At 39.2% G+C, this 24,908-nt stretch overlaps 3 protein-coding genes across 4 annotated transcripts; 2 read left to right on the top strand and 1 right to left on the bottom strand.

The window, feature by feature from the left end:
• Positions 1-123: 123 nt before the first annotated feature.
• Positions 124-9,741, bottom strand: LOC101065656 (NADH-ubiquinone oxidoreductase 75 kDa subunit, mitochondrial-like). Its single transcript, XM_003966361.3, has 19 exons — positions 9,604-9,741; positions 8,414-8,490; positions 8,150-8,232; positions 7,833-7,940; positions 6,733-6,809; positions 6,572-6,653; positions 6,186-6,316; positions 5,119-5,304; positions 4,856-4,990; positions 4,432-4,546; positions 4,118-4,263; positions 3,294-3,422; positions 2,141-2,270; positions 1,890-2,050; positions 1,581-1,735; positions 1,296-1,471; positions 1,090-1,224; positions 732-804; positions 124-622 (listed from the first exon to the last, which is right to left on the bottom strand). The coding sequence occupies exons 2-19, from the start codon at positions 8,484-8,486 to the stop codon at positions 534-536; spliced, it is 2,184 nt and encodes a 727-aa protein (XP_003966410.1). The 5' UTR covers positions 8,487-8,490; positions 9,604-9,741; the 3' UTR covers positions 124-533.
• Positions 9,742-12,411: 2,670 nt separating this feature from the next.
• On the top strand, positions 12,412-14,101 carry tmem205 (transmembrane protein 205). 2 transcript variants are annotated; one of them, XM_003966384.3, is made up of 4 exons: positions 12,412-12,548; positions 13,095-13,201; positions 13,286-13,449; positions 13,535-14,101. In XM_003966384.3, the coding sequence occupies exons 2-4, from the start codon at positions 13,102-13,104 to the stop codon at positions 13,835-13,837; spliced, it is 567 nt and encodes a 188-aa protein (XP_003966433.1). In that variant the 5' UTR covers positions 12,412-12,548; positions 13,095-13,101; the 3' UTR covers positions 13,838-14,101. The 2 variants fall into 2 exon arrangements, with proteins under 2 accessions (XP_003966433.1, XP_011604298.1); XM_011605996.2 differs by lacking the exon at positions 12,412-12,548 and adding an exon at positions 12,586-12,711.
• Positions 14,102-16,006: 1,905 nt separating this feature from the next.
• On the top strand, positions 16,007-24,619 carry rab3db (RAB3D, member RAS oncogene family, b). Its single transcript, XM_003966362.3, has 5 exons — positions 16,007-16,267; positions 18,465-18,701; positions 21,577-21,695; positions 21,922-22,046; positions 22,394-24,619. Exons 2-5 carry the CDS (start codon positions 18,465-18,467, stop codon positions 22,579-22,581), a joined length of 669 nt encoding a protein of 222 aa, XP_003966411.1. The 5' UTR covers positions 16,007-16,267; the 3' UTR covers positions 22,582-24,619.
• Positions 24,620-24,908: the final 289 nt, after the last annotated feature.

The following is a 24,908-nucleotide window of genomic DNA, read 5'->3' as shown; positions in this document are numbered from 1 at the left end:
CACATTTATTTTATGGCATTTCTACATTTAGTACCCTATTTTTTTTATTGATTGGTACTGCATAACTTAAAATGTGTGCATAATAATTATTTTCCCAAAAGTGAATCAGAATTTAGATTGTGATACTGGAAATGTTTTTATTCAAAACACCTCTTCTGGGACAAAAACTTTGAAACCCTTCATCCCTTTCCTCTATAGTTTTAAAACAGGTAATTTTATAGTGTAGTGCATAATTGTTAGAATAATCTTAATCTTCTGTTTTAATGTGATTGGATTACAAGTAACATTTATATATTTGAACCTTTTACCAATACATGATACCAATAGGAGTTGATGTTTCAAAATCACACAGCGTAAAACCTCCTTTAACATTTTATTCTTAAGTTGATGTTTCTCATCTTATTAAATAAAGACCATCCTCAGAAGTGAAAATGATAAAACTGTATGACAACCGTCAAGAACAACTTTAAATTAATGGGTTTTGGCAGAGGATTTTCGACCAAAGGTGATAATGTTTGAGGTTGATTTTTCTTCTAGCAAATCGAAAGGTCATCAACAAATTTTTCTTCTGATGCAGCTTTGACACATTTGGCCATTGTCTGGGAAGCCCTGCTGATAGAATCTGTAAACAGACAGAATGAAGAAGGAAAAAGAGATTAGTCAGATTGGACTCTTATCGTTTACAGTGACATGATTTGTTCTACATTTCATTAAAACCACGATAAGCCTACCTGTCATGTAGAAGTCCTTTATTGTGAGTTGAGGTGGAACCAGGGGAGTCACCAACAGGTCCTGCTGCACTGCCTGTGACAAAGATATGAACCATATACTTCTAGCAGCCAAACTCTTCGCAATATCAGGGTTCAGAATCATTCCACACATTTCAAACTATAACTATTGTGTCAACACAATGTGTAGAGTCAAGATAATAAGGCATACTCATTATTTACTGATGGTATTTAAAGACAAATTATTTTTCTACGACTTCAACTAGTCTGAGAAAGCCTCCAATTGGAGATTTCTATTTTAAAACTGTGTTGTAATAATGTTATTGACCAAGTTATAATGTAATAATGACTGCATAAGTACCTTGGCAAGTTCATTTGCTTGTTTGAAGTAGTTTGCCTCTTCTACATCATCGTACCGGACCAGATTAGGGGACACTTCAGCCAGTCTGGTTTGAACCTCTTCCAGAGAGTCATACGGAAGTGTCACACCAGCCAGCTGCAATAGGCAAATAGTGTTATCAAAAATGAATGACTAGTATGGCGCCAAGTGCTTTTGTCATGGCTTGCCTCAGAGATGGCTCTGATAATCTTCCAGTCATCTCTGGCAATTCCAGGGGCGGTAACGGCAACCCGTGTATGTTGACTCCTGCCCTCGGTGTTGACATATGTGCCACATTTTTCAGTGTATGCAGCACCAGGTAGGACTACATCGGCCATCGGAGCGCCGACATCTCCATGGTGACCTGGGGCGGAATGGGAGGGTGAAGTTAAACTGATAATTGGTTATAGCCTGTAAACACACTTGCATACAAGCATTGTATACATATACAAGCTGTTTTTTGCTACGTGTACCTTGGTAGATAATGAAGCTGTTTTTAGGCAGGTCAGCTCTGGTAATGCAACCCCCATCAGCTCCCAGCAGAAAGAGGATTTTCGGGGGGGTTTTCCTGATAGCTTCAACACCAGCCTTGTAGCCCAGGTCCAATGCTGCTACCTGGCTGGCCACTCTATTCACATAGAAAATATGAGTCTAAAAATTCAAATGCTGTTTAAAAATAAACAAAAAATGATGCGTCAAATTCCTTTTAGAAAAAAATTTATGTGGCAAAAGAAAGAAAAAAAATGAGAACCGGTAAAATATCAATTGAGGTCAGGTTATACCTCTGCAAGATGTTAAGGACTTTCCACCCTTGTTCCACATTACCACTGCTTCTGGCATTCTGAGCAATAGTAGAAACAACACTTAAAATCGCAGCTCCATCTTCTCTCTGGAGGCTGCTACTGCCTACGACCACAACTGGACGTTTTGCAGCCAAGAGGGCCTGAAGGCAGGTAAAAGAAAAAATTCAAGTACAACCAAAGCGTGCCAAAATTCCTTCTCAGACGTATCCATCCTGCATGTGTTTCTTTACCTTACAGAAAGGGTGTGTGCCATTTGCCAACTCCTTCAGTATAGACACATCCTCACCGAGATGGTCGTAAGAGTAGCTCAGATCAACCTTATGACCAATCACAGCGACATTCAGCTCATTGTGAAGCCAGCTGACAGAAAATACAGAAAGGTCATTAAAATGAATCTTACATTTTATCTTTTCATTTGTTTTAATCTTGCATCACTACCTGTGCTACTTGTAATCGGCAAGTTTTACAGAACATTCCTGCACACCTTCCTTCTGCCTTAAGCTGTTCTTTAGCTATGGACAGATGTGTAATCAACATTGAGGGCATGGCACATGCCAAAAACTCCCGCTGGACATAATACTGCTCTTTAGTATGCAATTATTTGTTCAAGGTCCGTATTATAATAAACAATATCAGATTCATTATACATAAATGTTTCCTTCTTATGTCTGTGTAGATTCTCAATCATCCAGGTCCTAGTTATCCAAGGTAGTTTTCTGTGTCTACTGGACTGTTTTTCTTCTCTTGAAGACGTTTCGCCTTTTGGAGAACTGGAGAATTTCAGTTCTGGAGAACCTCAGAACTGAAGAAACCTTCTGGATAGAAGGTGAAACATCTTCAACAGAAGAAAAACAGTAAAGTTGACAGAGAAAACTACCTTGGTTTCTTTTTTATAAGTTAGGCTTATGTTACAATAAGGCCAAATGATGCCTAAATTCATATAAAAGACAACTTAGCTACAATTTAACTTGAGTCCATAATTAAATCAAATGTACATATATAAAGAAAGCTTACTGATCTCAAGTCAGTAACATCACTTACACTGAAGTGCAGGAAGAGTAAGCACACTAATATATCATCGCATTTGTTGCTCCCTGTCTTTTATTTTGAAAATAGTTTCATTATGAATATTGACTGGACTCCTTCGTTTTTTTTCCTTGGTTTGACTTGATGCCAGCTTGATCCGATCATTCGCACACAAAATAGACCAGATGCGAAAATGTCCGCCTCATGGCATGAATCTGTTAACATGGGAGCCGTAAGGAAACTCCCTCGCTTCTTGGTACTCATGGCACTGTGTCCAGTGCAAACCCGGTGTATGGCCATTGTGTACTGCTAAAAACAATAATATGTTCTAGTGTGCAGGGGTGGACACAAAATTACCTCTTGCGGATTCGGGCGTTGAAGAGCGGAGCTTCGTAACGTGGGTTCGTTCCAATAAGCAGCAACAGGTCACAATCCTCAATACCAGCAATACGCGAGTTCAGGAGGTAGTTGGACCGCAGGTCAGTGCTGCAAAAAGATCATGAATGCTTTTACCTGAATAGTTTCAAAGTCAATATTCTAATCAGAATTCATTGTGTGCATTTTATGACCTGTGCCATCAGGTCTTCTCCTATTCAGCATTAGAATTTTAAAGAAAAATTATTGTCAACAATCGCAAAATTCTGATTTTGCGATTGTTGACAATCCCTAAACCAATGTGTGCTAACTCAGTGCCATCCACTGCCAATGTATGAGTCAACATGTGTGTCACGTTGCTTGTGAAGTGTTCTAAAAATGATTTGGATTGCTTTTTTTTTGTGTGCGAGCCATTCTGCAATTATTTGTGCTGTTGATGCAGCTGCAACCAGTGTTTGTTGCATTTGCTTTCAGTAATTAGCAGGGTTACCATGCAGCATATAAAAACCTAACTCTACTGAACTCTGATGAAAACAGGTAAAAATGTTTACATTTGCAAACATGAGCCATCCTTTTGGGCAGCCAACAGGAAATTAAACAGACAGGACAATTTAAACAGACAATCGGACACATAAAACAGAAGAGGGGAATATACACTAGAGCAGATGAGTTGACTAGTCATAGCTTATGTGGTTGATGTGTAGTGTTTAATCAGCCAATTTTTAAATTTTTTTTTTCATTATTGTGCATGTGTCTCTCTAAAGAATAAAGTGACTGAATCCCATTCTATTCCATTCTAAATTTACCCTGCACCCGCCATTGGGAAGAGTTCCTCAGTGCAGAAGTTTTCTGAGTCAAGTCTGTTGAGGAGATCTTTGAGGCAGACCAGAGATTCGGCATCAACCATCCCTCCTGCAATGGCTGCTACTTCATTGCCCTGCACACCCTGCAGCTACACAAAGAGCACAGGACAAAACCCTTAAATATGAGAAGTACAGCCGGTGATCTGCAGAAGAATCAAAGCAGTCACACATAACCTCCTTTCATCGCATTTTTAGAAAACCAAATGAATAGTCATCACAATTGGAACACAGACACATACTGACAGATTTGGACTTACTGCTCCAGCAACACGAATAAGAGCATCCTCCCAGGTTGCAGGGGTCAGCTGACCTGAAGCATCTTTGACCAATGGTTGAGTTAGTCTCTGTCTCTTCAGACCATCATATGCAAACCTGATAACATAAAGCATTTTTAATCAATTAAACTAGGACACATTTTAGTCAAACACCAGTAGGTTTCCACACAGATGTCAGTCACTCTTGAAGAAATGAGACAGAATGTGTCAAATGTAGATTTTGACATGACACATCTGACAAGCCATCTTGCATAAGCAAAGGTCACACAAGGATAGCAGCTCGTACTGTACAGTAAACTCGCCATTATCTAATTTCCCTAAGAGGTGGCCTGTAAAGTCCTGTCGTAGCTCAATATTGCACGTCTGCAAAGTTAAAGAAATGATCCACTTATCTTGCACTATTTACCTGGTCTTGTCAGAAATCCATTCTTCATTGACATCTTCATTCAGCCTGGGCAATACCCTCATCACCTCCCCACCTCTCGTGCTCACCACAATGTTACTGCCTACAGCATCCAACACATCAATTGTTGAAGTTTTCCTGCAACAACGGAAGTTAGAAATAATGACATCAACAGAAGGATATCAAACTAAAACTATAGTTAACCTAATAATTAATGCAACTGATTCCTTGTGGTAACAGTGCGGAATAAGTCAAATATTGTCCACCTGGTCTCCCATGGGCGTGCTGTGAAGGCATATGGTTTAGAGGTCAGTGCTCCCACAGGACATACGTCAATAACATTTCCCGAAAGCTCCGACATGAACATCTTCTCTACATATGTGCCAATCTGCAGGTTGTTTCCTCTTCCAGTTGTTCCCAAGTCTTCAACACCAGCTATCTCACTGGCAAACCTTCAAAAACAAAATCAGTAACGGAACTAACTCAGTAAAAGGGTCTCTCCACTTGTTTATTTTACTGAATTAACTTGAGTTGCAATCAACTCAAGTGACAAATATTGGGGGGTTTTCCCCTTTTGTTTTTTCAGATGTGGGAAATGTCAGTCATCATAGGCTTCTAAGGACTTAAATGCCTTTATCCCTAATGGCTTGGAGAACATCATTCAACTAACTTTCTGAAACAGTGCCTTATGTTTGTATTTATGAGGATTATAAAAAAATATTGCAATATAATATGTTTAATATCTATTAAACATATTATAAGATTACCTTGCTAGTTTTAAGCCATTTCTCTTTCACGCAGATGCCTGTGAATGTAGTAATGTTCCACATAGTTTCTGCATATTACAAGTGCAACTTGGGTTTTTTTTGCTGAATTTATCAGGAATAAGCTAAATGGAAAGTTGTTTTCCCACTGGTCAAACTTTCTTGAGGCCGGCAGTATATTATCATATTTAGTGCATCACCAAACTATCTTTCAGTTATCAATCATGACCTCATGACCATCTCTACTACTATGTTCTAATATTAATATCTATATAAACTGTGAAAAAACATTTAAGATCATGATCGATCATCTTTTTAGCTTTATAACTAAATGAACAATTTACCATTTATTTGTATTACTAAATGGCATGTTAATAATGTGATAATATAATAATAATTGCACAATTTCTTTAGTGAACCACAGCAACACTGGCACATCCTGTGTACATGGCAGTCTCCTCTCTGAATAATTGATGACCATTACCGGTCAAGAGTCAGAATAAAATGTTCCGTATTGTTATTTAGACCTAATACTGTTGCTGAGATATGAATGTCTGTTATATTCTCACCGAACACAGCGAGTGCACTGGATGCAACGTGTCATAATGGTTTTGATGAGCGGCCCAATGTTTTTGTCCTCTACTGCTCTTTTGTCCTCTGATAAACGGCTGCGGTCAGACCCAAACTGCATGGATTGATCCTGAATAAAGAAATAAATTAATACATTGAAAACCAATACCTATTAGGCAAAGAAACATTTATCAATTGTGCAAAATCCTCATGAATTTGCTCATATTCATCCCTGAAAAGCATCTAAAAACACTCAGGGGGTGTCTGTGTCCAGACAGGGGGAAAGAAACTGAGTACAGTCTTGTATTCTACTTAACATGATGCCTTGAGCACTAGCATGGAGGAACGATGATTATGAAGCTGGGCTTGAAGGTCAACATTCTACCTGAAGATCACATTCTCCTCCCTGGTCACAAATGGGACAATCCAGTGGGTGATTGGCCAACAGGAACTCCATCACTCCCTCTCTAATATAAACAGTCAAAATGCAGTTTTAAGCAATGTCATAAATCATTTTCAAAGCACATTTAGAAAGGTTTATTTTACCTGGCTTTACGTGTCTTCTCTGAGTCAGTGAGAATGTTCCACCCCTTCATGACAGGCATGGCACAGGCTGCCACAGGCTTTGGAAAACAAGACAACAACCATTTAACAATAATTACATGCATTGTCAGCATTTTGCCTATGGCAAGCTTAAATATTATGCATTGCAGGTAAGTGCAACTAAAACCTAGTTATAAATAATAGGCTATATAAAGTACTGTTCAGGCTATTGCATACTTTCCTTTCCAACTGACATCCCCATTGTATCATTAACAAAGAAATTGTCAAGGGTTGGTTTCAAGTACTCCCTGAAAAACTGAAAACAGGTCATCAAAAGAGGAGCTGGATAAGACTTGCTGGCTTCTAGTCTACTTTTATAGACCTTTTTGAAACCTGCTAATTGCGCAGAATCTGGGCAGAATAAGTGCAGTAAATATAGACGTGAATTAATGAATTTTACAGGGGAGCAATGCAAGGAAATAAATAAATAATAAATATTGCTTGTTAAAGACTGGGAAAATGTAATATCTGCAATATTAGTGCAATTTAATTTTTTCATTATTAGTCATTGTAACATTTGTCAGGATAAGAAATCCTATTCAAACCTGAGGTTAAGATGAACAATGCATGAACTACATGACTGAGTTTATGTCCACGTGCACAACACAATAAAACACATAAAGTGCAGTGCTTGTGTGCTGGCCTCAGTAGTGTCATTATCAATACACAAGAGTAAATCTTTGTTTGAAAATGGTTCTAATGGACAACATGTAATTATGTAAAATTGCCAACAACTCTTGATTTTTTTTGTTAAAGCTCTTGACAATTTGGTTTAGATTGGAGTGGAAGACTTACTAGCCACATTTACATGACACAGTACTCTTTCTTCATTATACTAAGTGAACACAATGACCATCACCATCAAGAATCTAAGTAACGGCAAAAAAACCCAAAGCATGTCATGATAGTGATAAAATTCACAATTTACGAGGCGTTGCACTGGCGACACTTTACGGCTATCTTCATTAAAATAAATATAATATAAAACTATATTACATATAATCATTTACAATCTACACAGAGAATAAATATTTCACTGTTACCTTGGGAGCTTTTTCAATCTCCACCAAACACATGCGGCAATTTCCTGCCACTGATAGGCGCTCATGGTAGCAGAACCTGGGGATTTGGATTCCTGCCTTTTCACACGCCTGGGGAACAAACAGACAACAGGAAACATAAACAATGTAGAGTTTTATTTGCAACATCCATCAGTCTTCTGTTAATAGCCATTTATTAATAATATAGTTGAGAAAAACCCTTAAATGAGTTCAATATTATCTTGCAACTTAAAATTTACAGCAAGCAGCATAAAGCAATAGAACCATAACATTGCTAAAATAATGCACTGTTTTCTTACCTGCAGCACCGTGGTTCCAGGCTCTACCTCCACAGGTTTCCCATCCACAAACACTTCCACCATATTGCTGGCAGCCCGCACTCCTGTGGAAACAAAACATATTACACAAAGAATATTTTAGACAATTAAGGGAACCCTGATAAATTGATTCAGCACTATTGTAAACACTGTTCTCAAAAGCAGGATAAAGACAATATCTATTACAATATGAAGAAATATACAGTAAATGTAGAACTGAAAAATTAAAACTGGGATGAACATTACCAGTAGTGAAGGGAGCCAAGCTGCCTTTTGCTGCCCTGGCCACAGTGCGGCCTACATGCGGCAGTCGCAACATAACTCTGCAAGTAGGAAAGCAGATCAAATAGATTTTGACAGCTTACAATTACTGATGAGTTTGAGTACTGATGAATGATTACTTGTATTCTTTTGTTTCAATTTTTCTGTTGTTCTGCAGTGTATTTAGCTGTCAAAAATATGCAATTATCATAACATGCAAGTTTAAAATTCTGGAGAAATTCCATCAGCAGCCATTAAAATTGCACGAAACATTTGATCATATAGTAAGAAACAAGGGTTGAGAATCTAGAATTGAGACATTCATGTTTATTGTTCAGTCCAGCGTAGGCTACAGCAAAGTACCAGCAGAGTAAAATAGTGGCAGAATCCTGATTTTAAAGTAATGCATTGTATTTTAGATTTGCTTCTGGTTCCTTTTATAATCTCGTGCAATACCTCAGAATATTATTAGGTTTTTCGTATTAAAATTGCGTTATGATGCATGAACTCAACTAGTTTGTGCATGTCTGATCTGTCCAACGACTGGATTTATTGTCACACACACTGAACATATTTTTCTTGTTGCTACACACTGTCTACCTAATGTTGCATATTATTAGACACACTGATAATTTTATGCATTTTCCTACTACGTATTTGGACATTCTGGAATTGTGAACAGAGCTGTTACTTATGCAATTAGGACTTCTATTTGTTCGTGTAATTCTATTTTTTCACACTATATTTCTGAACATTGCTATAAAATAAAATTCTTATTTCTTACACATAGTGTGTACCTTCTGCTACTAAATAAACTATTCTAAATCTGATGCTACGTAGCAACTCCCGTGTTGTACAGACCCTAAATTTACCTAAAAAGCGGTCAAACCAATTATAATGAAAGATTTGCGCTGGTCATTACTGCAAGTAACGACTGTAGACGCTTCAAGATGCGGTTGTCGCACATAAGCCTTTTAATTGAGGATCTTTGATTCCAGGCTAACAGGGTTAGCTAAGAGCTATTAACTGTTACTCAAGGGCACGGGGACTGCAATGTTATGTGAGAGATGTTAGAGAAGTCGCAAAGGTCTAAAGCTCCTTTAAGGGTGGATTTGAAATTAGATGACACATTATTACAAATAGTTGTAAGTATAATACGTATTTTACGTTCTTACCTTTGACTATAGATATTTTTCTACAACCTATGAGAACGCTGGTAAGTAGTACTTCTTCGTGGGAATTGTATGGAAGCCAAAACACTTATAGTTACAACACTGCCCCCTCAGGTTTAAAACGTTATAACCTCACATTTTAAAATTCCAATTTCACAGTACTTGATTGATTGATCCATCCATCCATCCATCCATCCTCTACCGCTTATTCGGGGTCGGGTCGCAGGGGCAGCAGCCTAAGAAGAGAAGCCCAGACTTCCCTCTCCCCAGCTACTTCTTCCAGCTCATCCGGGGGGATCCCCAGGCCAGTCGAGAGACATAGTCTCTCTAACGTGTCCTGGGTCTTCCCAGAGGTCTCCTACCGGAGGGACATGCCCTGAACACCTCACCAGGGAGGTGCCCAGGGGGCACCCTAACTAGGGGCCAAGCCACCTCATCTGGCTCCTCTCAACGCAGAGGAGCAGTGGCAGAGCTTCTCACCCTATCTCTAAGGGAGAGCCCAGCCTTCCTACGGAGGAAGCTCATTTCGGCCGCTTGTACCCGTGATCTTGTTCTTTCAGTCATGACCATAGGTGAGGGTAGGAACGAAGATCGACCGATAAATCGTGAGCTTCGCCTTTCGGCTCAGCTCTCTCTTCACCACTACGGACCGGGGCAGAGTCCCCGTTACTGCAGACACCGCACCGATCTGCCTGTCGATCTCCTGCTCCATTCTTCCTTCACTCGTGAACAAGACCCCGAGGTACTTGAACTCCTCCACTTGGGGCAGGATCTCCTCCTTGACCCGGAGAAGGCACTCCACCTTTTCCTGGTTGAGAACCATGGCCTCGGATTTGGAGGTGCAGAAGACATCTTGTAGTAATAACTTGTTTGTTACTAACTTTTTTCTTACTAATCAAGTTCTATGGCCTTATCTTGGCGATGGCAAACTATATTATGGACTAAATTGAGCAAGTTCACCCTAAATATAATCTGTGTACTGTCAAAACATTGTGGACAATCATGACAACCATCTCATTTTTGACTTTTTTTGCTTTGTTTGTTTATTTGTTTTGTTCTTCCTCAAATTAAAGTTTAAAGCGTATTAAATGTTGAAAGAAATTTGTTAATGTTGTGATCCCTAATGAGTATTTATTAGGTTTTTCCAGGATGGTCTCATATATCTTAGAATAGGAACCTATAGTGGCCGACCAGGGCAAACGAGCTGCACACAGCCAGACGCTGCAAACACAGGAATGCTGCAAAAACACAGAAAACAAATGTAACAGAAAAATGTGGTAAATGAGCATTTGTGGGTTTGGTGCATTGCTCAAGGGTACCTCAGCAGTACGCTGAAGGTGTTCTGGCACCTTCACCTACTACACCTGGGTCTTGAACTGAGAACCCTCTGCTTCTCAGCCCAGTTCCCAACAGCTACCACCACCAATTTTAATGCGTTTTCGTATTTGCAGCATTTCTCTATCACGTTTGTTTTGTGGGTTTGCAAGTTTTTGCTTTGCTTCATGTCTGCGATTGCAACATTTTCCTCTTGCGTTTGTTTTATCAGTCTTTGCATCCTTCCTGTGTTTGCAGCACGTTTACTCTTTTGCAGTGCATTTGCCTCTGTCAGCCACAATATATTTTTTCTACACATTATAAAATTCTCTGGTGTCTGCTGTCACTATTTCCTGGGACTCCTAGATGGAGGCCAAGTACTTTTCAAAATTAGGTCTTTTTTTTTTAATAGGAGTATGGGTGATGAACAAGTCATCAAACATTACATACAAATTGTCTAGTAAACTATGTGGTCAATAGTGAGTAAAGCATCTGATGAGGTCTTGGTAGAACCAAGTGGTGTGTAAGACTTCTCCTGTCCTGTTCCCGTGCTGGTAAACTGCTTTCTTCCATTTGAACATGTCTGCATGCCTGATCCCTGCCTCTTACCATTTGCCTGAGTTCTTCCATGGAATTATTTCCTGGATTACTTGGATGCTGTATTCCTTGGTGAACTGAAACTGTTTCCTAATAAAATAAGAACTCCCTCTAAGTGCTCCACCATTGCTGCTGTGCTGCTTCTGGGTCCTGCTTCTACCCATGACAGAGTTTAGGTTTCATTGAGATTATGAAGGTCTGTCTATATTTATTAGCAGACTGGTGATTATTCCAGATTAACACGACATTAATCTGTAACGTTTTCATCCAGAACCACAGTTGATGGGTACTGAACAATCACTCACATGACCAACTCATCCCTCAGCACTTGCACCTTTCCATCCACATTTAAAGGGGTGCAGGTGACTCAAGAAGCCCTCCCTCAATCCAATTGAAGTGAGAAATTATCACTTGGTCTCCATTTTACTAGACCATTGAAAGATTAGTTTTGAAGCAGTTCACCAAGATCCTGTTAGAAAACCAATATGGTCCCAAGAGTGGCTGTTCCACTGAATTTGAACATTTGTCTATGATTTTATTTTGCCGAAGCAGTTGCTCACATCTTGGTTCTGGTTTTGCTCAATTTATTCGCTATATTTGATATAGATGACCACCATATCCTTCACTCCATTCTCTCTGGCATCGGCATTGCTGGAAATGTATTTTTCTGGTGTGAATCCTATCTAGGCCTTCATTCAGGTTGTTGTGGCAAGGTCGGCTTTTTGCTGCACATCTAGCTGGAGTCATTTTTAGGTCGGTTTTTAACCATCAACAATGAGGTCCACCTTATTTGTAAAGTGGAAAGTGTTAATTTAATAAGACATTTTAAAGGATTACTAAAAAGGCCAAAGTGGAGAATTGTTATCTTAAGTTTAAGGCCAGGAACGCCTTCAAAGATGCCATTGGTCTGTCTTTCTTCGAGGGGCGTGGTTTAAGACTTGAGCGGAAGTGGCGCGAGTGAACGTTGGACTAGTAATAATAAATATTAATAAATATTACGCGACTTTTTCCTGTGGTACCGACAGAAGAAAAGAAAGGCAAGTGCGGATTTGCGAAGTTGCCTTAGTTATAAAATAGCAACAAATCGTCTGAATACTTTGTAGTAGTTGGAGAAGCGTAATATACCACGAAGCTCTTTATTAGCTTGCTAACATGCAGTGTTGGACTGTGTGTTTTCCTCGGTCACACCATATTATCGAGGTGCTGCTGCAGGATTTTTATTTTATTTTTCTCTACAAGAATGTCATCATTGAATATAGGCTGCTGCAAAAGAATAGATACGAGACCTTAATTTGGGTTCCGATTCTGTTGTTATTTCTGTTTATGACTGAAAATGTAACATTTTTTTGCTTTTGATCTGTAGAAAAACAAATTCTCAAACTCCATAATTTATAGATTTTCCCATTATTTATCTTTTATTTCTTCATTTGTCAACATTTACAAGCTATAAATTACATTACAGTTGTAGCATTGAAATGTGTCGCTGTCATGAAATGTGCTGTACATTGTACTTGTTCTTAAAAGGTTTTGATTTAGCTATACAAAAATACAGAATCAATCAGTCATATTTCTGTTTTACACAGCACCAAAATGGTGACAGAAGGAGACCCCACAGCCGCAGCTAAAGTGCTTCATCTTCTAGTGCTCTCATTCTCCTGGGGAACGCAGGTCTGGGTTACCTTCATCGCAGGTACAGACTAAAATCATGTCTGCATGAGATTCAGTTTACCTTCCTGATCACTCCTTCCTGATCTCTGATTATGTGTGCTTTTAGGTTTCGTGCTGGTCCAGCAGGTTACGTTACACACCTTTGGCCTAGTGCAGAGTAAACTCTTCCCTGTTTATTTCTACTGTCAGATGGGCAGCAGCGTCATCAGCCTGGCTTTGTACGCTGTGTACCATCCTAGAGAGCTGCTCAATGGCCATGAAAGTGTACAGGTTGGGGCCCTATCGTGCACATTTTAATCTACTTAAAATTAATATTTACAATCAAATCATGACCATAATTTTTATTTTCTTTCAGATGGCTTTATACTTTGTGGCCCTGATCATGGCTTTTCTGAATGCCCAGTGGTTTGGCCCATCAGTCACTGAACTGATGCTACAAAAGATGGAGATAGAGAAGAGTCATGGCCTGGGCAATCAGATTGGCTGGAAAAGCCAGAGGGAAGCTTATGCTAAGCTCAGAGAGCAAGATCCCAAGTACCGTGGGTATAGGAACTCATTTGGCCGTTACCATGGCCTGTCTAGCCTTTGCAACTTGGTCGGCTTCTTGTGCACCACAACTAATTTGGTTTATCTAGCGCTTAATCTTTCTAATATTTAGCTAAGATGATCTGCTTGTATCTTTACATTTTGAATTAAATGGCAAAATATGTCTAAATTGTGTGTATGTGTGCAGAAAAAAAATCTGTCAGTACGAGTGTTATTATTAATCACTGACAATGAGGTTTAACAGAATTCTCAGAATTTCAGTAAGCAAAATCCTTTTTTTTCCTTTTTTTTACACTTAGTTTTTATTTTTAAGTAATATCTGACTATACTCTATATCGAGAATACAATTTTGTGATAATAAATAAGTTTTATCCAAGTTGTTCATCATCATTTGTGAGCAATTGTCTTGTACCACCAGCAGTGGGTTTTATAACAAGTAAATTATGAAATTTGTGGCACCGTTCATTACTAGAGTATATAAAATATCATCTTAAAATTATCTGCAGATTGGAAGGATAGTGCTAATCAAGCATTCATTTGTTTGAAAAGTATTGAAAGTAACAATTCTCATTAACAAATAAATACTAATATTTCAGATTCAGATTCAGATCCTTTATTGTCCCACACGGGGAAATTTACAGTGCAACAACAGCAACAAGAGCACTCAGGGGAAAAAATAAGATAGAATCAAATGGAATATACAAAGAGGGTGGATATTTACAATAATCCAGATAAATGGATACTCGGCCTCTGTGTACCTGTACATAGTACAGAGGGTGAATACAATATACATATCAGAATATATAATATTCAGATTGTGTTAGCGGGTGTTATGTTTATTGTGCAGTCTGACAGCAGCTGGCAGGAAAGATCTGCGATACCTCTCCTTCACACAGCGAGGGTGGAGCAGCCGCTCACTGAAGGAGCTGCCCAGTGCTGCCAGGGTGTCCTGTAGGGGGTGGGACGTGTTGTTCAACATGGATGACAGCTTAGCCATCATCCTCCCATTTCCCACCACCTCCACTGAGTCCAGGGGACATCCCAGGACAGAGCTGGCCCTCCTTACCAGTCTGTCCATCCTCTTCCTGTCCCTGTCTGTGATGCTACTGGACCAGCAGACTATCCCGTAGAAGATGGCTGATCCCACCACAGAGTCATAGAAAGTCCTCAGGATGTGTATTATAATTTAAATAAGTGTAAAGATCTAACTATTAATCTACTTCAGTTACTCATTTGAGAAACAGCACAGGAGATGTTCTTTAACCATCATAATGTTTAATAAAGAAATAACAATTTTAACCTAATTAATGCATTCTCAGTGGTGGTTTTAAATATTTTTAAGTGTTTACCTTTTTCTGTCTGAAAGGTTAGGTCAACTGCTTATAGTGCGAGAGAGGCTAAATGGACTCTGTATACCATTAAACATATCTCCGGCTGGATCTGGCCTGTGAGCACGAAAAAACAAAATTCCTCCTGTGAAGAGTAAAACATGAGGAAGTAGAATAAAAGGTGTGAGGAACTTTCACCAAGCAACTTTCTACTCACACCTGTTTAGGGATTCAAAGGATTGTTATAGTCAATTTTTCTGTGCAGAGACATGCAGAAGAATGGAAATGCCATTTCTCACTCACTCATTGGCTATGTACAGTATATGTAAAATACAAATATATATGAAATACCAGTATAGAGTGACTCAGACACAGATTAATAAGAACCTACCTACAGTACAGTATTGAAGGCAGTGCAATATGCATTTTTCTTTTCAGTGGCGGGATGTATAAGTCAGAAAAAAAGCAGCAGATGAGGTTTGTGGTGTGACTCCAAGCGAACATGAACAGTAGAGCCACAGTTAAAAGAGAAACAATAAGAAGGTGCTGCCTGAAGGCTGTTTTGTACTAGGGCCATGCTGGATTTTCTTGTTTTGATATTTCTGTTATGTTAGGCTAATCACTTACTGCTTGTTTCTTTGTTTTGTTACATTTAAATGCAGCAATACTTTTTTCAAATAAAGTTTTTATGTCCATAATACTATGAAATGGGGCAAACAGGAGCGGGGCCCTGTTTGTCTCATTTTATAGTATTTTGATGTCCATAATACTATAAAATGAGACAAACAGGAGCGGGGCCCTGTCCTACATGTATAAAAACTGGAAATGTATTGGCCACACATATTCTAATTAACGTGACGTCAGCACTGGCGCGCGCACGCACACACCTGCTGCTGGGTGTGTTCGCCGGTGCTGTGAGAGCGCGTGCGTGCGCGCGCGGGCCGGTTGATCAGCCAGTCCTCGAGCGCTCGAGGTTGTTCCGGTTTTTTCCGAGCGCGTGGACGCGGTCGCTTCTCCGCAGGGACCCAGCTGCAGCCCTGCGTAGCCAGACTTCCCGAGTCTGCGAGCGAATATCCGGTACACCAGAGAGCAGAGGAGGCGGTCTGGAGCCGGAGCTGGGAAGGATATTTCAGGTGTTTGCTCTGCGCTTTTCCGGCATCAGTATCGCTGTCGCAAAACAACCAGTTTGGATATTTGCTTTCTTCCTCGAGGATGTAAGTTTGTTTAAGTTTTATGCGCTTAAATGATTTTTCCGCTTTCGTCTGGTGCGGAAAAGAAAGTTTCTTTCCATGTCCGCTAACAGGTTTTCCTCATCTAATTGACTTTAGCATTGGCTGCTGTTGTGAGCATATTTGGAGCGGTGGGAATGAATAATCTCATGGGTTATCGCCAACGTTTGCGCTTCGGCCACTTCCCCAATGATGTGACAGCTGGAAACTAATCAATACGTACCCGGTCATTTCCTGCGGGCTGGGCAGCAAGCTGCTGCTTCCCAGATGAGCAAACAATGCAAGATAGCACAGCAGTCTTTTCTAGCGTTACAATCATTCACTCAGATGTCCTTTATTTGGTTTGCTCGGGCGATTGCTTCTTTTCACTCAAGATCTGTGGCTTTTTGCTGTCTATTGTTGCCCTTCTTTTTAACTCCCGAGTGAAGGTGGCTCTCTAATTAGTCTTTTATATTGCTTTGAATGGATAATAGTGCCCTTGCAAGAGTGATATTCTCTATGTTAAGTGCTGTTTTGAAGAATTTGGAAAATGTTATATTAAACTATGAAACAATTAATCTGCAGACCATCTTCAGGTATAGATTATATTATATTATATATATATATATTGTTGGTAGATTGCAGGTTTGAGTTTTTTGGTGTGACATTTAAAATGTCTCCATATGTTTTGATATATTTTGAACTTTAAAGGAGTATATCCTGGAATCCATGTTGGGATCACTAAGCATTGGAAATATTTCTATTATACATACAAAAGTGAGAGAGGATTTTTGGTTTTTCCACATTTAATAAAATTCATGAAATTTGGCTTGTTTGCCTTGAGCCATCATGGGTTGGGGAATACATGTAAGACATCGACTAGTTTTACCTGAGGCGTAGGAGCTGTGCTCATGAAGTTTCTATATGTAAATGACTTTTTGATCAGGTGGTGGTGTCAGGAATATATTGGCTGTTAGCCTGACTCTGCAGATGCATCATGTGATTGAAGATTTTGTTTTGGAAAGATTAAAGAACCTGGAAATGAGGCCTTTGTGTAATTCTCAGAAACTGTGTTTAAGCACATGTGCCTTGGTGCAGAATGACCAGTGACATTGTGAAAGAGCATTGTGTTGTTTTCCACCCTGAAAAAGTACAAAAAGTGATATTTCTTAAACGACCACAAAATTGCACAGACTTGTGCAAAAAAGGTATTTTTCAATGTCAAAGTAGATCCAATTCCAATACTGAACACACACCAATTAATCTCAGGTTAGTAGCCTATTTAGGATTTTTTACATAAAACTTTACATTTTTTAATACACCACTAATGCTTTTGAGGAACACTTTTGTTAAAATGGCCTGAATGTTGTTAAATACATGGCAGTTTTAGAGGCACTGTTAATTTCAGTGCATTTTAATTACATATAACAATATCACATGGACATGCAAGGTCAAAAATGTGAGATTGATCTGATTGGAACATCACCAAACATGGCTCCGTGCGAGTGTTTCCGAGCAGGTCCTTCATTCTTTCATCTCCACTCATCTGGTTTTGCCATAGGCCTTGGTGCTTGTGTGCTGTCTGCTCCAATAATCTCCATATGACCCAATAAATGCTGAAGGTGCTGGTTGCTTCGACAAGTGATGGTTCCTCCTGGTAGCAGAGGCCTATCTCCATGGAGATGAGGCAGTGCTGATACACACTCTGTGTACAGACTAAAGGTTTTAATGGCAGATAATCTAATAGCTGGCCTGGAGTGAACAGCGACTGGTGACATGTCCTGGGTGTGATACTCTCTACAATCCAGCACCTCCACTGACACTGATGAGGAATTAGTTGCAGTAAACAGAAAATGTACTTTAATGTGTTTTGTGTGTCCTGTTTGCTTCATGTTCAAGGAGGTGCCTGTGGATCCACTAAGGCTTTAGTGCGCTGCTGCAGGAGTATAAGCAATGGCCTCCTTCCTTTTCTTGATTCCAACCTGATTGTTTATATATGAAGTGCTCAGGATATATCTGTACAACTGATTAAAGTGAAGCTAAAGTAGATGTCATGAGAAACAGCAGTGATTAAGGGAGAGCGAGAGAAAGGAAAAAAAAATCTTGTAGAGACAATGAAATTCTTAGCCACAGTATTAATATTTGTATTATTCATCCTGTATTAAATAATTCTCTCCTTAACCATTTGTAAATTCCTTCCTAGATGGCATCAACTGATTCAAGGCTCCAGCAACAGTCCTCACAGAAGGATGCAGCAGACCAGAACTTTGATTACATGTTCAAGCTGCTTATCATCGGCAACAGCAGCGTGGGCAAAACCTCCTTCCTTTTCCGCTATGCAGATGACTCCTTTACATCTGCCTTTGTTAGCACCGTGGGGATTGACTTCAAGGTGAAGACAGTTTTCCGTAATGACAAGAGAATCAAGTTGCAGATATGGGTGAGTGGAAATGTGAAACATAGTCATGGATTTCATTTGTGATATTACAAAGTATTATATTCATATTTCTATTTATTGTTAGTTTAGACTGGCAACATTTCCAGAAGAGTGGATATTTTCTTCTATCAAAATCTGACAGAGAGCAAAAAAATGTTAATATTTTTTATCTAATTTGAATTCTGTTCACTTTGCTAAAAGGTTGGAAAATTGCAACGTGAACATGCTATGGTTGTATTTTAAAAGGCTAAAACCATGGCTTGTATGTTTAAATTCTATCCATATGCAATGAAAAGACAATTCAACTGATGATTCATGTGAATAAACAGTTAGTAAGCCTACATGTAACGCATAAATGGCAACTGCAATGACTCAACGGCAGAGGAACACACACCAAAACACACAGTAAGCTAGCTGATAGAACATGTCTGTGATGGCAGAAGAGCAGGATTGATCATGACTATAATAGTATCATTATCTGGGGCTTGAAAGGGAGAACATGGTGTTTGTGCCCAGTCCAATTGCCGATAGCGCTTTTGACAAAGTAGAATTATAAGACCTGGATTTTCCACGACTCAGGAAACAGAGGAAGTCTCCATATCAGCATTTGTATTAAGAATATAGTGGAGCACTGTTGTAACAGTGTAGTTACAGGGTGGGACGAGTATGTATGTCCTATGTATTCTAGTATGTATTCCTCTGTTAGCACCATTATTTTTTGTTAATGTTTGCAGGTCTTACACTTATTTTAAGGTCATTACAGATTGTTCTTGTCCATCTCCATGGAGTTAATGGTAACAATAGATTTTTAACAGACAGTGAATCTGTAATTGATTCCGTCATGGGTATCCTAAATCAGTCCTCGAGGCTCCCACCAAGGCAAGTGGGAACCCAGGTGGGAAGTTGTCTAGCTGCCTTCTAAGGCCTGGGTTTTGACACACCTACTTCCAACAACAAATTAATTTTTTTTGCAATTTATACCAATTAATAAGCACAATCTCGAAAAAAGAATGTTGACATAACTGAATCATTGATTTTACTCGAGGAAAAACAAGAGTTTTGCCCCAGTTTATGTGAGGACACTTGGTCCACCTGGCTTTTAGACCCAATTCCCACACCATTTTAAAAAACATTTTTAAAGTTTTTTTTTTTTTTTTTGAGGAATGACTGTTATACATGGTGAATTGTTTTAATCAGACAGGAGTCTCTTTCAAAATGGCGGCGGGGTGTGGAGGCAGCATTCAGTTACTATAGCCTCCCTGTGCACTTCATGGTTGATTTTTGTGTCCTTTTATTTGTTTTTAAATGTCTTAATCCTCTTGGGCCTTCTTACCTACCCTCTGACCTGCTCCTATCAACCCTTGCACAACCTGAGGTCCTTACCTACTACTTGAGTCTAGTAGTTTAAGATGCACAAACTGCCTTTTGTCAGCTTGGCTGTTTCCGCTCTTATGCTGTCGCGTTTGTCCTTGGTCTTGATGAAATACAGTCGACCAACACCAGAAGATGACACAGCTCTCCAAATGAGAGCAGTGACTTTGGAAGTTTTCCAATGGATTTTACGCAGCTTTCATTTTTGTGCATCTCTACTCGTCCTCCAGACTCCAAATTAAATGGAACATTTGCTTTCACTGAAAGACTGTCAAGTTTATTTCTGGGCCTCGGTAAAACACCCCTAACCTTGTGTGGTCTGGTCACTCCATGTGAATGCTCAAAGATGCAGTCTTTCCTGTAGCTTGTGTACCTTTCCAATCACATTTTTCTTACAATCAGTGTTCGATGGATGTGTTTGGATACTGGGAACAGCCAGCTTCTTTAACTCTTACTTTTTCTGATTCATTCTCTATGGTCAGTGATGGATGGATGGATATAAATATCTACCTATATCTGTCTCTCTATTGATCATCTATCGATAGGTAAATCAAACATTCATTTTTGATTGAGCTGCAGAAATGTTAGGGTTTTTTTTTTAACCATTTTTAATGGTCTTTGAGATACACTTGTCTAGCTGCCCATAACTCATTGTGGGTCATCAAAACTGACCATCCTGATAAGGCACTACAAGGCCCGTGAACAGTGAAAAGCGGACTCGTCTCATTACTCATTTAGTGTGCACACACTGTTTACATCAGTACTTTTTGTTTCACAGAAACCTATTTTCTAATCCTAAAACAAACAAACTCACCTTTTGCACACAGCCACACATGTTGTGCTTTGTAGACCAGGAGATGACACTCTGTGTATGCCCTGAATAGAAACAAACGATGCTTAAGTTGAGGGTCCAATGACGTCAGGGATCCCTCCCTGTTTGTTGTCATATAAAGATCTACATCACACAGTAGGGAGCCCATGTTTTACTGGCTAGAGCACAGATATACTGTATGTCCCAGTATGCAGCAAATACACATGTTGACCTTTTAGTATGAGCTAAAGATACAACTGTAATATTTGACACTGCTATATACAAAGAGAGCATATATAAGATAAACATCTTGTACAAGGAGGTTCTCTCTTCCTTGATAAAGTGATTGGGCTGGCTGCTTGGTGGAATGGTACATCCATTACTGTCAATGGTCTTAAGTTAGCTGGACAACCCAAACCATGGCCTCATCCTCATCCTGCTCCTGTCTGAGGGGAAAACAGCACATACCTTATCAATAGATACGTGTGTGTGTGTGTGTGTGTGTGTGTGTGTGTGTGTGTGTGTGTGTGTGTGTGTGTGTGTGTGTGTGTGTGTGTGTGTGTGTGTGTGTGTGCGTGTGTGTGCGTGTGTGTGCGTGTGTGTGTGTGTGTGTGTTGTTGGAGATCTTATTTTGGTGCTTGGTAGAGCCTACTAAATTCAAAGCGGAAACGACTGCATGTGTTTTTGTTGATATAGGACACAGCAGGACAGGAGCGATATCGCACTATAACCACAGCCTATTACAGAGGAGCCATGGGCTTCTTGCTCATGTATGACATCACTAACCAGGACTCATTCAAAGCGGTTCAGGACTGGTGAGTCTCAGAATTTTAATGTCTATTTTTTCAGCAATCTGGGTAGTTACACATTAACTAGTTAAGTTACTTTGTTCATCCTTGTCTGTCATGAAGTTCTTTTGTTCAGTGATTCTGAGGTGTAAAGGCAATCCTTTCCTGGACTCTTTGTTTAACCCATATTATCTGTTTTTGTTGTTTTTCCAATTACATTTCGTAATACGGAATGCTAAATTTTGTTTTACAGGGCCACACAAATCAAGACATACTCATGGGACAATGCTCAGGTGATCCTAGTGGGTAACAAGTGTGACCTGGAGGACGATAGACTGGTGCCTACAGAGGATGGCCAACGACTAGCGGAGGAACTCGGTAAAACCAATTCTCTTTTATTTGTTTATTTAAAGCTAAATTTTTGCCCCTCGTACATTATACGTTAAGAGAAATACTTGAATGGTGTTATTCATATTTGTGCAATGTGTACGGTAATTTCTTCGTAACATGTTTGCTGCAAAAAATACCAGAGTAGTATTTGATTCAAACTAGTTTTTTTCAGAATTCAGAATCATTTTAAGTGAATTTAATATCAAATACATTTGGGTGACCTTTATGTGTAATAGCATGTTTAACTTATCTTTACTGAAGTATTATTTTAGCTGGCATTTTTCTGTTTTTTCTTTAAAGTCGATTTAGTAAAATCCTGTTTTTGTGAACCACAGGTTTTCAGTTCTTTGAAGCCAGTGCAAAAGACAACATCAATGTAAAACAAGTATTTGAACGTCTTGTTGACATCATCTGTGACAAAATGAGCGAGAGTATGGAAGGAGACAACAATTTCCTGTCCAGCCAAGGGAAGCAAAGCCTTAAAGACTCGCCTTCAGAGAGCTCTGGGGGCTGTGCTTGTTAAGCCATTTCTGTCGGTCGGTCGGTCGGTCGGTCGGTCGGTCGGTCGGTCTTTCTGACACGCACGCACGCACACATACACACACACACACACATACACACATACATACATACATATGTGTGTGTGTGTGTGTTTATATAGATATAGATATATTGCTGCAGACTGCAACTCTTCCTTAGTGTCAGTCCAGCTCAACTTGAACTTGGCAGAGTGTCTGTAGTTTCAACCCAGTGCAGTGAAGCCGATATTACTTCACTTGACCTCTCTGTCTGTTTGTCACAATTTTAAAAAGTGGTTATAACATCTTGCTCATAAATTTCTTTTACATTTTTGGTGACAAATAAAAAGCTTCTGTCAAAAAGTCTCTTTCAAGGGCTCAAGCATTGGCATCCATATAGTGTACATTTGCTAAAGTTACTTTATAGTTTATTTTTTAAATTAAATTTACCCATAAACTCAACCATGGAGGACGAGTGTTAGCAAACACTTACTTGTGTTGTAAGTTTTGGCACTAACAGCTATTAAAAGGATTGAACTGCAGACTCAAACGCAGCCTGACACAGTGTCTCTTCAGTGACTGGATGTGGAAATTCTGAAGGCAGCTGCCAAAATAATGGTTCAGAGAGGAATGTGTTTGCTGTGGTCTTATTGATGAGAAATAATTAATTTATGTATGTTATGTAATGTGTCTTAATTAACATTGCTTAACATTTTAAAGCCATGATCTATCACTGAACTCTTTAGGCCACCTGACAGCATTGAAAATGGAGTTAATTCTATCATTATATCACTAAAAAGGTTATAAAATATTTGTGTGAAAGTGTGAAAATCATGACTGCATCCTTCAGGGTTACGAGGGTAAGGGGAATAATCAGCACGTAGTTAATATTACAAATGACTAACACATTTATGATCATGTCATTAATGCTGAATGAAACAGATTGTGGAACAATATAGGTTTCCACCTGTCTTTTTCAGAGAAAACCTTTTTTTTTTTTTACTATGTTATCTTTTTCTTGCTATTTATTTGGCTTATATATATCAAACTGTACTTTGCATAGATCGTGGTGACTGCATGACTGAGTGCTTACAGGGCTAGTGTTCAGTGGTTTATTATAAAAACAAAACCTAATACCCTAAAATGTTGACCAGCTGAATTCCATACCAAACAAGCCTTCCTCATTTGACACCCCATCTCTGCCCCACTACCCCACCCCATCTTCTTTGCCTTTTAAGCTGCACAGTAGTTAATATTAATGTTTCTGTGTCATATCTGCTGAAAACTATGTCATGGTCAACGAAACTGGAATAGAAAGAGCCATTGAATCTCATGAATCTCTCTCTTCATGAAAAATGAAACTCAAGTCTAGCTTTTATTTTCTATACATTGCCACTTAACTGATTTCTGTCCACCTGCTCACTACTGCCCTTTACCTGGTATCAACCAGTACCGCTTGCTATTCCATAACTGGATGCCGTGGCAATAGGGGTTTACGACTGACTGTCGCTTCTTTTTCGGTTGTTATCCCTTAGCTTTCATACCAGCATGTGCTGCTTAAATCTGATAGTTTTTGCAATATCTGATAGCATATATCAATGTATATGGCACCACAATTAACACAGTAACCAACTCATAACACTATTTTAATTTTACAGTTTTTACATTTTAGTTTTTGTTTAAACCATAATGACCTTAGATAGAATATTATGATGGATCAATAATCAGATATCAAAGTTAGATTTAGCTAAGGTGAAAGTATGGCTGCTGCTGCCCCCTCCCCATCTCCGGTAACATGTTAATTGTTACTAAGCATTTAACCAATGTGTACCTGCCACCTGAAATTGGTGCTTTATTACAGGCAAGTATGACAGTTTTCACTTTCCTGAACCTTAAAAATCATCACATTTGATTAGTGGTAAGAACCATTTTTGGCTTTGATGGTGTTGGATTAAATAATTTGGGGAAAATGTATCAGTATAACAAAATTTGTCAAGGTTTGTGAAAATAAAGAATATTCAGCATTCCTGCGTGTGAATGGCATGTCAAACCCTTTTTGTTTTTTTAAAATTCAGACATAATTTAAAATAGAAACAGTCGACTATTATATATTGAAGCTACGATTATTGAACATTAGTCTGTTGGTCTCTGCCTATTCTATCCTCTACCTGTCCTCCCCCCTTCTCTCTCTCTACCCAGCCGGCCATCAGCAGGAGGGTCACCCTACATGAGCCTGGTCCTGCTCAAGGTTTCTTCCTGTTAAAGGGGGGTTTTTCCTTGCCATTGTTGCTTGTTGGGGGTTAGGCCCTGGGATTCTGTAAAGCGCCTAGAA

This window comes from Takifugu rubripes, chromosome 8 (genome assembly GCF_901000725.2).
Source record: "Takifugu rubripes chromosome 8, fTakRub1.2, whole genome shotgun sequence".
NCBI lineage: Eukaryota > Metazoa > Chordata > Actinopteri > Tetraodontiformes > Tetraodontidae > Takifugu > Takifugu rubripes.
The sequence above is the reverse complement of the archived record's forward strand: the minus strand, read 5'-3'. Positions and strand labels throughout refer to the sequence as shown.